Source organism: Microtus pennsylvanicus, chromosome 14 (assembly GCF_037038515.1).
Source record: "Microtus pennsylvanicus isolate mMicPen1 chromosome 14, mMicPen1.hap1, whole genome shotgun sequence".
Classification (NCBI taxonomy): Eukaryota; Metazoa; Chordata; class Mammalia; order Rodentia; family Cricetidae; genus Microtus; species Microtus pennsylvanicus.
Window position 1 is genome coordinate 41,625,621 of NC_134592.1, and position 15,894 is coordinate 41,641,514.

At 45.9% G+C, this 15,894-nt stretch overlaps 1 protein-coding gene across 1 annotated transcript in view; it reads right to left on the minus strand.

Annotated features, from left to right (window-relative positions):
* Prkch (protein kinase C eta) overlaps nt 1–1,305 on the minus strand; it is a 204,377-nt gene extending 203,072 nt beyond the window's left edge. The window contains exon 1 of the mRNA XM_075947467.1: nt 381–1,305. Coding sequence (XP_075803582.1) covers nt 381–743 — 363 coding nt within the window. The 5' untranslated portion in view covers nt 744–1,305. The remainder of the gene's footprint in view (nt 1–380) is intronic.
* Nucleotides 1,306–15,894: the final 14,589 nt, after the last annotated feature.

Here is a 15,894-nt window from a genome sequence, read left to right on the forward strand (position 1 = left end):
ATGTATGGCTTTCTCCTCAGACGTGCTTGAAGCACTTAACTCAAACCATATCACTTTCCTATCACCCCTTCGTTGCTTTTCTCCACTCTCTGCCCCTGTTGAGAGGAGGAGGGCGGCGTTCTGTATCACTGAGAGGCTTCCCTTAAGCGCAAAGTCCAGGTCCACAAAGAAGCCGGTGGCCAGGCCGGCTTCCCAGAGTCACACCTGCGCCCGCACACACCCACGGCTGTCCCGTCAACAGTGCAGGTCACCTGGGAGAGTCTAGAGGGAATTCCCTCCGCGGCGGAGCCATGAGAGAGCGGAACCCTGATGAGTTTTTAAGAATAAAAAAAGGAGGAAAGGTCCAGCAGACATGAAGGGGCGAGGCGGTCGCTACTCACCCAGCCCTCGAAGGTGTCCGAGGCGCCCGCCGTGCGCAACAGCTCCTGGAACTGCAGCGTGCAGTTGGCCACAAAGTGGTCGTATCCCAAGGGTGTTTCGTGGAAGACGGCTAGCTCCAGGTGACCGCCGTCGGTGACATTGGCGCAGAACTCCTCGTTGTAGGTGGGTTTGTTGGTCTTCTGCTTGGTGCTGGTCTGGCCCACGCGCACCTGGTCCACGCTCACTGTCAGGTAGGGGTCCAGCAGCTGGTGGCCCTTTTTGAAGAGCGAGTGGCGCAGAGACCAGCGGGTGGGCTGCAGCCCCACAGCCTCTCCGATGCGGACCCTCAGATAGCCATTGAACTTCATTGTGCCGGACGACATGTCGGCGCTGCTGCCGGGGCCCCGCGGGGGCCGCGCTAGCTGGCACCGGGAAGCGGGGAGCCGGGGCTCAGAGCAGCCCTCGCCACAGCCACAGGCATGGAGGTAGCTCCCGGGAGAAGCAGCGCCTGAGCCCCTTGCGTCCGGCCATTCGGTCTCCTCCGAGGAACCTTCCCCTCCCCTCCTTCCCTCCCGCCCTTTCTCCAGAGGTGGAAAGGAGGGGAGCCGGGTTCCCAGCCCTCGGCGGGCTGGTGGGTTCCCGACCGTCTCTCCGGAGCGCGCGGGACTCGCCCCTTCTCCGGGACCCGGCAGATCCTCTCCCGGGAGAGCAAGAGCGACCCGTCCGGCTAGCTCCAGCCTTGGCGTCTCTGCCCCCGCCTCCGCCCGCTCCTCCTGCCCCCGCCTGCGCGGGCTCACGCTCTCCCCCACTCGGCGAGCTGCGAACCAGGAAGCAGCCACCGCTGCATCCCCGGCCCCAGCCGCGCGCCACCGGCCTCCAAGTTCTCAGAAGCCGGGCGCGGACTGCTGTGCCTTCCGGACCCCGGGGGCGTGGCGCGCGGCGGACAGCCGGGCCTTGCGGGGTGGGTACTGGGGCGCACCCGGTGGAGGAGACCCGCGCCCCGCGCGAGCAGCCCCCGCCCTGAGCGCTCCCAGATCCTTGCTCCTGGCAGCCAGGTTAGAGGTGCGTTTCAGCCTGGAGGCTGCCCTAAGAGATTGAACAAAAAGAAAGGATTTGTGGGCCCCCGCCAGCAAGCACCTGAGGCGTGGCAGACAGACCCAGAGAGAGTTGGCAAGCCAGGAGGATGCGGAAGACCAGCAGCACGGAGCCCTACCTCCCACCCTAAGCAGTGGGCTGGAGCCCCTGCCCTTTGGTGGCAAGAGCCCTGGCCAGGGGCGGGCGTATGATAAGGGAGGTACCTTTTCCTAATCTTTACAAGGACGGCTCATCCCAAGGTTCAGCTTAGACTCATCCTGTTTATGTGCCCTTTTTCCTGAGAGTAATTAGTTGTTTTGTTTGTGTTTTTTTAATAGGGCAATGATAATGATGGAAATCCTGTACTCCTCCTTTCTCGGAGAGGTGTGTCACTGCACAAAGAGCAGGAAAGGTCGGTTCTGCCGGGGACAGACATGGCCAGGGTGTAATAAGTCCCTTCCTCCGCGAGAGGTGGTTACTGGTCCACCCAGTCCTGCATCAGAGGGACAGAAAGTGTTCAGATGCACCACCCTGATGCGCGGAGGCCTCACAAGCTACCTCTTCTAGGAGTACTTTAGGTTATTCCTGTCGGAGTGGACAGACTCCGAACTTAACCATCTTGTGGCCTCTGCAGGTTTTATCCACTAGAAAACCTTTTGGTCTAATCTATTCTACCACAAAGCTTGCTCCCCGAGGGCCAGCCACAACCAATTTGTCTCCCATAAAGTCTAGGCCATTCTTAAGATACTTATAATGACATTCTCGCCCTACTTGTTTTCATAGAACAGGTTGGTCTTTCTAATCCCCTTTCTAGAACCTGAAATGGCTCTCTGAGAAGGTTCTCAGCCGTTTCATATTAGTGAATTGGGGCCTCGCCAGTAACAGCTTCACACTATAGGATGAAAGCAAGGACAATAGACTGATGGGAAGGGCCTCTCTTGGAAATACCAAGGCTTCCTGAAAGAGTGGAGCAAGGATGTAGGAGGTCACTTCAGTTCAGGCAGAGCTCTGTAGAGTATGCAAGTTGAAGGAACTCCTAGGGAAGAGGTCAAGTCTACCCAGTGAGTCAACTCTGTCACCTCCCCCAAAGAGCTGGACCTGGCTCCTCCAAAGAGCTGGCTCACCTTAAGAACTTCTGAAGGATTTGCCTCTGTTCAGCTTTGGCAGGAAAAGAAGACTGTTCCCAAATGAAGAGGAGCTACACAGCTGACCTGCCGATGAGATTGGAGGAACACCAGACATTCCTCAGTCATCCTATCAGGCACCAGGGTGGGCTGTGGGCAGGACAGCCAAGAGCCTACTACTCCTGTAGGGCCTAGAAACAACATAGAAACACCGTATGCAGCAAGCATAGAGAAGGAGGCCAAGGGCCCTGACGTGTGTGATCCTTGTGGATGGGTGGGGAGGGTCCTCTGGGGAAGTTAGCAGTGGCAGGATTGGGGCAGACCCTCTGAGAAGCAGTGTAGGGTTTGAGCAGCATGGTTTGGCCAATCTGGGGAACAGAGAGGACTGTGAAGTGGGAGACAGGAAAGGCGAGGCTCAAGTAGGTAAGATTATCCTGACAAGGTGGCCCCACTGCCAGACTGGGGGAAGGCAGTCAGGAGAACATCTGAGGACATCCCTGTGGGCAACCTTAGAAGCGTGGGAGGCAGAACTGAGGCAGGATGAGTTTATGTTTTAAAAATATTTCTTGGGCCGCATGGCCAATATATGGGAAGATCCTGGGTGGAGAGGCATCCTGTGAGGGGGTGGCTGTTGCCTGGGATTTCCGGGTGTTAATGAAGAGGGAGATAAATAGATTAATGGGAGAAGTATTAAGGAGGTAAATTTGACAGGTTTGGGAATGAGATTGAACGAAGGGAATGAGGAAAGTAATCATCTAACGTGACTTGCAGAATTCAGCTTAAGATTCTGAGTCCATTGGAGAACCATTAAGGAGTTAAGAAACATTGCTGGAGAAAAAAAAAAGATTTGTGGGAGGAGATGAAGAGTTCAATTTGAAACTTGTCAAGTTTGATGTATGTTTGATACATTTAAGTGGAAATCTGAAACTGGGCAATTGGCTAGGTGATTGTGACACTCTAAGGGACAGTCTGGGCTAAAGACATAAATTTAGGAGCCAAGGTATATAGATAGTAATGAAAGTTAGAATACTGGGTGAGGTTCTGCTCTAGGAAAAAAAGACAAGGAGAGTGTGGCACGGGAAATAAAAAGAACAAAGACAGAGCGACTCAGCAATCCCAACATTTATCGGTGGAGGAGAAGAGGGCAGGGGTGCCGAGAAGCAAGTATAAAAGAAGGGGGGAGGCAAGAGAGTGCTGTGGACAGGGCTTGTGGAAGCCAAAGGAAAAGGGGTTCAAGTAGAGAGGAGAGTGGTCAGCTAGGTCAAATGATGCTGGGTTGCAGAAGCACGGAGGGAAGGTGCCCTGTGGTTTTGGCAATGGACAAGGGTTCGAGGATCTTTGTGCTGTTCCTACAGAGGGAAGATGGCCAAAGACCATCTGAAGTAGGTTGAGGCAGAGAATAAATGAAACATTAAAGATTGTGAGATGATACTACAAGGTTTGGTCAGAATGAAGAGAAGGTGTACTGGAGAAGAGGAGCGAGACAAGACAGGGTAGAGATTCCCCAGCCCGGAGAATATGGGAGGGATGAAGGGATGGACCTTGTTTAAAAGAAGTACCTAGGCCGGGCGGTGGTGGCGCACGCCTTTAATCCCAGCACTTGGGAGGCAGAGGCAGGCGGATCTCTGTGAGTTCGAGACCAGCCTGGTCTACAAGAGCTAGTTCCGGGACAGGCTCCAAAACCACAGAGAAATCCTGTCTCGAAAAAACAAAAAAAAAAAAAAAGTACCTAGCTGAGCACGCATGGTTGCATGTGCCTTTAGACCCAGCTTTGGGAAGGCTGAGGTGTAAGGTGACTAAACCCAAGTTCAAGTCCAGCCTGGAGAATACAGCCAGACATTGGCTCAAGAGGGAGAGAAGCCTCTGTGTTTGTGTTTAAGTCTGCCGGCTAAATTGACAGATTAAAGTCACAGATGAGAGTGAGATAGTTGGATCCCCAAAAATCCCAGAGGCAAAGTGTAGGTCACCTATGGTTTGAGTCAGGCTATTTCTTAGGGTGCTCGCATGCTTTCTCACCTTCTTTGCCTGTCTCATGCTGTGCCTTCTCTTTCTGTCTCCCTCATTTTCAGACTGCTGTGCATCTATGTAGCCCTGGCTGGCCTGGAACTCACAGAGATCCATCTGCCTTTGCCTTCGGAGCACTGAAACTAAAGGCATGAGCCACTTCATTGGCCTTTTCTTCTCTTATTGCCTCCCTGATTTCCTCCTCCAGTAGTTGGCTCCTTCTCTACAACCCAAGGAGAAAGCCACCAGATTCACAACTTAGCAGCCCTGGTGGAGCAGAGATTTTTCCATATCAGCATCTTCAAGTCCATCTCCAGGAAGATGTGTGACTTCCAGGAGACACTAGACAGGTCCAAGGTCTCCATAAGAGGGGACTGTCTATTAACCCAAGCCTCACCTCTAGAACAGCTTTTATCCAGATCTGACCCTGATGGAGAAGGAAGGCAGGGGATCAAGAAGTTCTTGATGTCTGTGTATCCCACCCAGATCACTACATGTATATAATGCAATAAAGAAACCAATGTAATAGAGCCCTATCTGTGTGGTCACTTTGAAATCTGTGCTACCCAGGCTTTGTAAGGCTGGAGGACCTTTTCCTGTAACTGCGCGTGCTCCTTAACCACACAGTAACTGGGTTTCTCTTTATGTGATTCCTTGCACCCTTTTTTTATTTTTTTTATTTAATTATGAGCTGCTGGGTTGATTGAATCACTGCCAATTTTGTGATTCCTTAAGGAAAGTTTCACAGATTGCTCATCCCACTTTTAAAATAGAAATAAAGAACTGAGCAGATGTCACAGCCAGGTCAAAACCTGTTACTATAAGATGTCACAGCCTTCGGGGAACAATCTGGCAGTGAACATCAATGGATTCAAAGCTGGTTCTTATACTGTAAACATCTAGTAATCCTTGGATGTGTAAGGAAATCCTAGAGTAACAACTCATGGACTACTCTCAGCTATTACTATGTCATGTAATTAACAGCAAAAAAACAGGTTAAATAACATTTAAAACTAGACTATGAATTTCAAATAGTTATAAAGTACACAAAATATATAATAAAAATATTATATTGCAAATTAAATGAAAACAGATGTTAGATTGCTGTGCTTATGAGCAAGTCATAAGTGTACTTATCTCAAGGGGTTCTGAAGAATAAGCCAAGTCACAGAAATCATGTGATCCCTTGCTGGGTGGGTGGTGCACCTTGGCCACGATATTGGCTGCCGTATTATGATGTATTGAGCATCCACCACTCTAACCAGACACTTGGCAAATGTTATTTGTTTGATCCCCATGAAAACGATATCAGTGTTCTTAGACTGTGTTTTACAAATAAGGGACTCCAGGGTCAAAAAAAAAAACCATTTATATGAATTTGATCGCACTTAATACACAGTTAAGCTGAATTTTGACCCATTTCATTTTTTTTTAAATGCATGCCTAAGCCCCACGCTGGAGTGATCCAATCCACAGTAGGTCAGAGAACTACTGCTGGTTCTGAATACAAGACAAAGAAGGGGATTCTCCACAGGCGAGACCCAGTGGCATGTGGGGGTGGGTGTCAGTGCGCAGCTGCTCTGCACCCAGGTCTAAACATGCAAACGTACATCTAAATCAGAGGGCCCGCGATGTCCTACTTCTGAATGTTCCGAAAGGAACAGAAAATGCTCAATATTTCACAGAAATGATAAAATTTCTCAGAAAGGAAGAATGACACTAGCTTCATATTGGGAAGCGACACACATATTACAGGGAGTGAGAAAAAAGACCCACACCTGAGAGGTTATTGTGAAGTCTCTGGCTGTGACAGTGAACACCGAGAATGGCTTCAGAGGAAGAACTGAGGCGAAGTGGAGGCTGGGCAGAACAACGAGGTCGGGAGGTCTGCATTTGTTAGCCCAGGGGTCCTGATGCACAACAGTCAGCTAGGGCAGCTCAAGGATCAGCAGTCTGTCAGGAAAGAGGAAACCAGGGAAGGAAGCATGAGGGGAGAAATCCTTAAAGAGCAGGCAGACTCCATGTCCTCTGAGGACACAAAAGGAAGAGCCCTAAAACCCAGCTCAAGACGAGTCCCCAGCTGGAGAGCAGAATAGACCATGAAAACAAGTCTATAAAGACAATCAAGTTAGTGACACTGTGTCCTGTGTCCAGGCATCAAGAGCTGCACCCCATAAAACACGTCTGCCAGCTTCCTAGCAGGAAAATCAAGTGAGGCTAAATATTTGCTGGGCCTAAAAGAACAAACGCAAATCTCTCTCGTGATCAGTTTACTTCTTGACATAGCTCCCCAGCTGACTCTACCATGATGAGAATGTTACATTTGGAGTTGTCTGCATGCATTTCTAGAGGTTGGGTGCCGCCCTGGAAAACCTTATGACAGGGTATTAAGAAACAGACTCATAAAACCCTGATCATAGTTTTGTCAATTAAAAAACATATTTCATATACAATAAAAAGATTGTTTAGGTGAGACAAAACTAATTGCACATAGTCACCTCAAACATATTGTCTGCATGTGTATAATAACATCTAGAAATTAAAGCTTGTCATGGAAGGCAAGAATCTCCCTGCAAATTAAAACTTAAAACTTACTATATGTCTTCATTTTTAATATTTTTCTTGGCACACAACAAAGGCATTTGTGGAAGAAGCAAGTGAGCTTAAAATAGTAATCATTTTTCTCTAAACCTATTATTAATACAGCTGATGGTCAGCATGCCCCAGTAACATGTCTGGTTTGGTTCCAATCCATTAACAAGCCAAGTGGTCATTAACTACAAGAACCAACCAAGTTATTAGCTGGTGTTGCATGTGTGAGAAACTTGGGAAAGGAAAATGCCCACCTACTCTACTCTCACCCGTCGCTGCCTTTTCTCTGGTCCACTCAGTGACCCTCCCGTATTATCACTAAGTTCATTCTGACCAAAAGTGTCAAACTTGGATTGTTAAGGTCTCCAGAATTACCTTTAGGTCACTTAAAAGAACCTTCACACACACACACACACACACACACACACACAGAGAGAGAGAGAGAGAGAGAGAGAGAGAGAGAGAGAGAGAGAGAGAGACAGAACCTTTGCCTGAACCATTCCATAGTGCTAAGATTTAACACACAAAAAAATGTTTTTTTATCAGTTCAGATGAGTGTGACATCAAAGCCACTTGAGAGTGAACAGGGAAAGGGTCACTTGGAAGCCTTCACTGTTTTCTTACTACACCAGCCATCTTAAATTGGTGCAATTCACCAGAATCCTATTTGGCAGAAAGATGAACAGAGGGTGTGTAGCCCTAAACGTGAACAGTGGTTGTCACGGGTCGTGAGTGGATCCGGGTAACCCATCCTAACTGCAGGAAGTTAAACTCTGCCGACCTTTCCTGCCTGTTACTTTCCTATCTACGCTAGAAGTTATTGTATGCACTTGGACTGGTGCCTGGTAAACAGAAAGTAACTTTTGAGCTGATATTGCTAGAGGGATCTTCTTCGATTATTTCTATTTTGTGGTTTTTTTTTCTGTGACGAAAACCTTAGCTGTATAATAAAGGGGCTCAAGCTTGTATTAAACATTTCTATAATGGCATACAAATCACCATAAGACCAACTTTGATCAGTTTACATTGTAATCATTTCCTGTCATCTTTCTTTTAAAACGTGAATGCTTTCTTGTTTTTTTTGTAATTGAAAACTCAAATTGAGCTCTGTTTACACGAAGTTTATACAAAGACTGTGTGACAGACTTCTGTCCTTGAAATCCTGCCTAAGTGTAAAATTTTCCCATCGACCATCTTCTCATGGAAGAACAATAACAGCAACAACAAAAAGACTATGTAACTGGCCAAGACATATTACTATGTTGCAACCTTCCAAATGCCTGCTTGTCTGTCACCTTTTAGAACTCTCAGTTGGGTGCGGGAAAGATGGCTCAGTAATTGGGAGCATCTGCTCCCCTCTTCCAGAGGAATATATGTTTCCCAGCACCTCACTGGGTGGTCTAGCTCAGAGAATCCGAACCCCTCTCTGGCTTCCTCAGGCACCTGCACACACACATACACACACACACACACACACACACACACACACACACACATACATACATACTAATACAAGCAAAGCTGTTCATGGTGGCACATGACTTTAACCCCAGCACTCAGAAGGCAGAGGCAGGCAGATCTCTGAGTTCCAGTCCAGCCTGGTCTACATAGTGAGACCTTGTGTAAAAAATAGATAGATAGATAGATAGATAGATAGATAGATAGATAGATAGATAGATAGATAGATAGACAGATAGATAGACAGACAGATAAATAGATAGATAGACAAAAAAAACTTGATCAAACTTAAATAAACAGATAAAATTTAGAATTGAGGCTTTTGTTCTTTGGGTTTTTATGAGTCATGACCCCAAAGGGGTCACATATCAGGTATCCTGAATACCAGATATTTACATTATAATTTATAATAAGAGCAAAATTATAGCTATGAAGTATCAATGAAATAACTTTATGGTTGCGGTCACCACAGCATGAGGAACAGTATTCAAGGTCACAGCAGTAGGAAGGTTGAGAAGCACAGCAGAAAGCAGTCAGATTTTAGCTCCAGAAGCTGGTAAGCTACTCCAAGGGCATTTCTGACATCACTTTCAGAGTGGCATGGGGAGTTGGATGACCCAGTGATTGACACCGTGAACAGTTTTTAACAAGCCAGTGTGATCCTTCTGAACACCAGAGGCAATGGCATCACAGATTTGCATCCTCCAAGCTGTTCACTGAGTTGGAGAAATCACACTTTTCCATAGAAATAAGTGAGAAACTGAAGTTGATTTAAAGGAGGCAGCCTTACGGAAGTACTATGAATCCTGCCTTATGGGACCACTCTTTCCTTCCGCCCATCTCATCCTTTTTGCAGCTTGTTCAATGCCACGTGCCCTCAAGTAAAAAAGACCAAACCACAGACTAAAAGCCATGAAGAGACCCATCAAGCCAAAGAGCGGCACTGAAATCCCATATTCTCTTAGCGTAAACATTAACTGTGAGTCAAAGACCAACTCCAGTGACATTCACAAAACAGAAACAGGACAGAAAAGGGAGGTGGACGCTGGTGAGTATCGCAAGAAAGGGACACGGGAAGCTCAGGGACAAGCTGGGCCTGGGAATACACAATCTCCCAGAACACGAAGTTGAAACACGGGCTTGATACACAGAAAGGAAGCTCACAAAGGAATTTTACTCGTTTCCCTGAGTTACTCGTTTTGTTTTTTTTTTTTCAGAGTCGGAACAACTGAGATCAGGAAGCACCTGGGGTTGTTAGCATTAGTTAGGAAATGACTCTAAAAGCTTGGACTCCGCTCGAGATAACGGATGGCAGGCAGGGATATGGCTCCAGCATCTGGGATTCCATGAAAATGCACAAACTGTTTCTCTCCCTTTGGGTCCATTTTCCTAACAGCAGCTAAAGACTGTGTGTTATGATTATACATTTTAGGGTAGCTGCATTTTTGTCTCTGTTAATAATTATATAAAAATGTCATAACTGATATGAAAATGAGTGCAAGAAGTGCATGGAATAATAGTCGTAAGATGAAATATTTTAAAAATGGGGCTGGAGGGATTGCTCAGTGGTTAAGAGCACTGCTGCTCTTCCAGAGGACCCTGGTTCGATTCCCAGCACCCACATGACAGCTCACAACTGTCTGTAACTCCAGTTCCAGGGGATTGAACACCCTCATACAGGCAAAACTTCAATGCACATGAAATAAAAAGAAATCATTAGTGTATTTTATATTATTAAAAATGCATTTATATTCACTACAGAGTTTAAATATGTTTATACATTTACTGCATATATGCATTAAATATTTATATATATTATATGCAGTATTTCAGTAGGAAGATGGCCTAGAAAATAAAATTAAGAACACACAAAAAGATTGATTGTGTAGGAAGACTTGCTGACGGAACTCCAGAAGGGCTGTTTTTTAGCACTGAGGAGCTGGGATGCAAAGGCGAGCATGACAAGCTCTTTGTTATTGGGACTGGAGGTCTGAGCTCGCCAGGCTCTGCTCTCCAGAAAAACCTTATAACCAGTTGATTTATATAGCAGCATTATCGTTTACATTGCTTTGATATGCTTTGTTAAGCAATAAGGCAAAACACATGAGTTACAACCTGATGATTTATATCAGCATTCTCAAAACATACAGTGCCAGGCAAGTTTGTTTCTGGTGTTTTCCTTTGATATATCATTTAAATTATTAATTGTGAAAAGGATTGTTTTTGGTTATTTTAAAGAAATGAACAGATTTTTACATTAGGGAACAAAATTTATACAGAATACTTTGTCTTATAATTTTATTGCATCTTAATTTTTGAATGTATGTGTGTGTGTGTGTGTGTGTGTGTGTGTGTGTGTGTGTGTGTTCAGCTTCACATATACCTGTAGAGACAGAGGTTGCCACAGGGTGTCCTCCCCTATTGCTCTCCACATAGATTTGTTTGCTTCAGACAGGATTTCTCACTGAACCTGGAACTCACCCATTTAGCTAGACTGGATGGCCAGCATGCCCCAGAGTTTCCCATACCTCTGCTTCCCCCAGTGTGGTAGTTTGAATGAGAATGGCATTTATAGGCTCCTGTGTTTGAAAAACTGGTCCCCAGTTGGTGAAACTATTTGGAAAGGATTAGTGGTACACCTTGTTGGAGAAGGTGTACCACTGGGGTGAAAGGGCTTTGAGATTTCAAAATCCTCCACCATTTCCAGTTGGCTCTCTCTGCCTCTGGACCATACGTAAGCTCTCAGCCATTGCTCCAACACCAAGCCTGCCTGCTGGCTACCTTCCCCTGACCATGATGGACATGACCTCTCATCCTCTAGAAGTGTGAGCCCCCGAGTTAAATGCTGTCTTCTATAAGTTGGCTTCGCCATCGTGTTTTGTCACATCAATAGAAAGGAAACTAAGACATGCTATAGGTATGCACGCAAAGCCTGGCTTCTCACATGGCTGCTTCAGATCTCGACTTATTACATAGCAAGCACTTCACCCACTGAGCTGTCTCCCCAGCCCCATTATCTCAATTTTTAAATAGACGCATACTAGAATACACATTGTTCCCCCCAAATTTTGCACTAAGCTCTTAACAGATGTTTTCCAGTGTTTGCTTAAATGAGTTTCACAGGTGTAATTTATGTTAATTATCAATTGCTATCATTTTTATACAAATTAGTTGCAATAATTTAAGTGAACTCCAGTAAACTACCTTTTTTAGTCCTGGGAATTGAACCCAGGGCCTACATATGCTAGGCAAGCATTTTACCATGGAGCTATATCTATATCTATACAAATGATTATTAAGGTTAGACTAAGACTACAAAATAATCATCAAGAACAATGGCCTGCTACGGGAGTGAAATAAAGATCTTTCAGATTAGGGTTACAGTCTAATTCAGTAGTAAAGCGTGTGCTTAGCATGTTTGAGGGCTTTTGTTAAATCCCCAGTATGAGGGGTGAAGAAAGAGGGGAGGAAGAAGGAGGGGGACAAGGAGGGAACAGTAATGAAGTGGAGGAAGAGGAGGAAGAAGTGGATAAGGATGAGGAGAAAGATGTGGAGGAAGAAGAAGAAAATGAGAAAAATGAGAAGGGGGAATCCCACACTCTTGAGGCTGAGGCAGAAGGATCTTGTGGTAATTTGAATACAATTGCTCCTCCCCCATAAGTTCACAGGGAATGGCACTATATCCACTTATGAATGAGTACATACCACATTTGTCTTCCTCAGTCAGGGTTACCTCACTTGGGATAATTTTTCCTAGTTCCATTTATTTGCCTCCAAATTTCCTGGTGTCCTTGTTTTTAACAGTGGAGTAATACTCCACTGTGTAATTGTACCACATTTCTTTATCCATTCCTCAATTGAGGGACATCTAGGTTGTTTCCAGGCTTTGATTATTACAAATAAAGTTGCTATGAACATAGTTGACCAAGTGTCCTTGGGGTATGATTGAGCATTCCTTGGATATATGCCCAAGAGCAGTGTAGCTGGGTCCTGGGGTAGGTTGATTCCCAGTTTTCTGAGAAACCACCACACTGACTTCCAGAGTGGCTATACAAGTTTGCATTCCCACCAGCAATGGAGGGGTATTCCTCTTACTCCACATCCTCTCCAGCATGAGCTGTTGCTTGTGTTTTTGATCTTAGCCATACCGGCAGGTGTAAACGGAATCTCAGTATGATTTTGATTTGCATTTGCTGATGGCTAAGGATGTTTAAATAGACCGATAACCCCTAAGACAATTGAAACAGTCATTAAAAGTCAAATAAGCAGATACAATGAAGAACAGAAACAGACAAAATAGAAGTCAGGTAAAAATTGGGTGAAATCTTGACTATTTGAAAGAGTAATAGTATTTCCAACAGCCCAGTAAAACTTATCCAGTGTAATCCTTATGGGGTCACCAAGAGGATGCAAACTCTGCCTCGCTGTTCTCTTTCTCAGCATATATACACATACATACACGCACACATACATACAAATACATGTGTGCACACACATACACATGCAAACACATAACATGCACACACATGCATGTATGTGTGCGTGCACATGCATACATTTATATGCACGTGCATAAATACATACATGCATATAGTGCGCTTATATGTGCATATATGCACATACATGCACACGTACATATGCATACACACATCTTACATAAACATATACGCACACACCTTAACAGCTAATGATACATGAGCAGCAACAGCAATGACGATGGCTGCCAGCTTGTGAAGAGGAGAGAAGCTTTGCTTGCCTCAAGAAAACTGTCACAAGGATGAGAGAGAGACAGCAATGGTTGCAATTTTCCTTCCGGGCTCTGGGCAAAGATGCTCCTCTCAGGGAGGAGGCTAAGACGTTTGTATACACAGACTTCCCTTTTCATCACATGTAGCAAGCAACATGTTGAAACAGGCCTACAGGTTTTAATAAATGAGACCATAGCCTCTGGGTAAGTTGATAAAGCTCTTTGCCTTGTGATTTTCTTGTCTCTGAAATGCGAATGACAATTGATAGCACCTAGTACAAGAGGCTCTCTCGTAGAATGAATTGAGGCATGCAAATTGCTTACAAAGTATGTGCTTGCAAGTTGAAGCTTTTATGCTTACCATAGAAAAATGGACTTGGGTTTTTTTAATGAGGCCAATGTATTCGCCTGAAAGTCCAGCAAATGCGTTCAACGCAGACCTTGACACTCTCGAATGAGAGGGTAGCTCTTTTTTCCAAGTAAATGTTTGAGGTTTTCAAACCCTTATGATTCTAAATAAGATATTTTTTAAGCACTAAAATGGAAGGTTTGGGCCAGAGAACTAACACAAAGCTTACACCCTCGAATCAAGGGAAAACTTACTTCTGCCTTAACCACGATTTGCTGCCTGATTCTTAGAAACAGGAAAACTGTTCTGTGAACGCCATCAGAGTGCAGTGGAAGAGGATGCACAGGCTAAGGGGTCCGCAGAGACTGCATGTTCCCACTGGGTGTCTAGAGAGTGCCACAGATGTGGTCTCAGGTCCCTGGATCACCTGAGACAGTAAGAGTCAGGAGAGGACTGGGCATGTAGCTCTGTGGTGGTGCACTTGGCTAGTGGATGCAAGGCCTCAGGTTCTCAGAACTGCAAATATATAATATAATAAATATTTTTTAATGAGTAGAGAGGAGACTATGTGGGCTGGTGATGGTGTAGGCAGGTCTTCTGTCATACAAGTATTTATTGAGCGCCTACTGCAGGTTTAACCCTGGGTTCTGCTGGTGGAGACATGGCAAGCAGGATAGATGTGCCTCTTCTAGTTAGGAGACTAAGCAGCCTACAACAGCGAGGCCCAGTGTGATGAGGGTCCCAGGATTTCTGAGAACCCACCCTAAGTAGAGGTGGTTATGGGAGGACCCTTCTTCTACAGGAAATGGAGCCGGAAGGGGAGAGGTAGACATCGGAAACCAGGAGACATGTACAGAGCCTGGAGAGAGAACACTGCTTGCAAGCACTGCAAAGCTTGTCCTGCAACAGAGTACAGAGGCCGAGGAGACGGGGCCAGAGGTAGGGCTGGCCCAGGACCTCACACTTAAGGAGTTTACATCTGTCTTCAGGAGGCGAGAGGCCATCAGGGGTTTCTGCCAGGTACCGCACACCAGATGTGCGTTATACCAAGATCACACTGGCTATCGTGAGTTGTGAGCTCCAAATCCAGCAGGTGTTTGGCCGGTTATTATCCATGTAACCTAATCCATGACCTGAATAGCACAGAGCGAATGCCAACAACTGGCGAGCAGGTGAGCTGTAGACAAGCAGACCCGGAACAGTGTTCATACTGGGGTAAGAGTAGAGGGCGGGACTTACCTCTCAGGGCCCCGCCTAGGGCAGCTGCATGGAAAACACTGGCACCCCAAAGGCATGAGCCGGGGCTTAGGCATGAGTCTCATTTCAGATGACTCAATGTCCAGAATGCCCAGGGACTTCCAAGTGGAAAAAGTGGACACGTGGACTGAATATACAGAGTGGGAAACATCAACCGGGGCTTACAGTCCCGGCTATAGAGGAGGCTGTTCAGAGAACTGTGGGGGGGAGAAACCATGTGTCTGGTACAGAACCCTGGAGTGAATGCAGACGAGACAGGAGATGGAGGGGGACCAGGAGACTTACGGCATGGTAAGGCAGTGGTACCTAGGGGATGAAGTCTGGGGAAACTACAACATCTCCCATTAACTGGTTACTGGTGAGAGCAATTGGGGGTCAATTTCTAGCCAAGCCAAGCAGTTTAGTTTTGCCAGAGTTCAGACTTCACCTCAGATTCTTGGCAAATGGATTTGTAGCCTCTTTGCAAGTAGATGCTTCAGATGGTAGGAACCAGGGGAGGCAGGATTTAGCTAGACCCACGCAGGCTGTCAACCTTTGTAAAAAGTCACCAGCACAGGGTTTAGAAGGGGAGGGGACACAGCACGCGGTCCCAAGATTAGGGAGTCAGCTCGAAGAGGCATTATTCTAGTGTCTCACAGAAGACATTTTCTATGCAATTTTTTTAAACCTCATGTGAGACTGTGGATTGTTCTGAGTTTCTGATAAATATGCCATGAAAACCTGGAAATTCTATATTGAAACTGAAACATTCGTGTCTTCATTGAGACAATAGCAGGAAAATGTTAAGAGTAATGTCAGCGACTCCCGTGCAGTCTGGAATTTCCAGGGCTTTTCACATTTGGGAATGCATAGCGCCATCTAATGGTCATACAGAGAAAGGAAAAAATTAGGACTAAAGAAAATCTAATAAAGTTTCAAAGCTGTTCAGT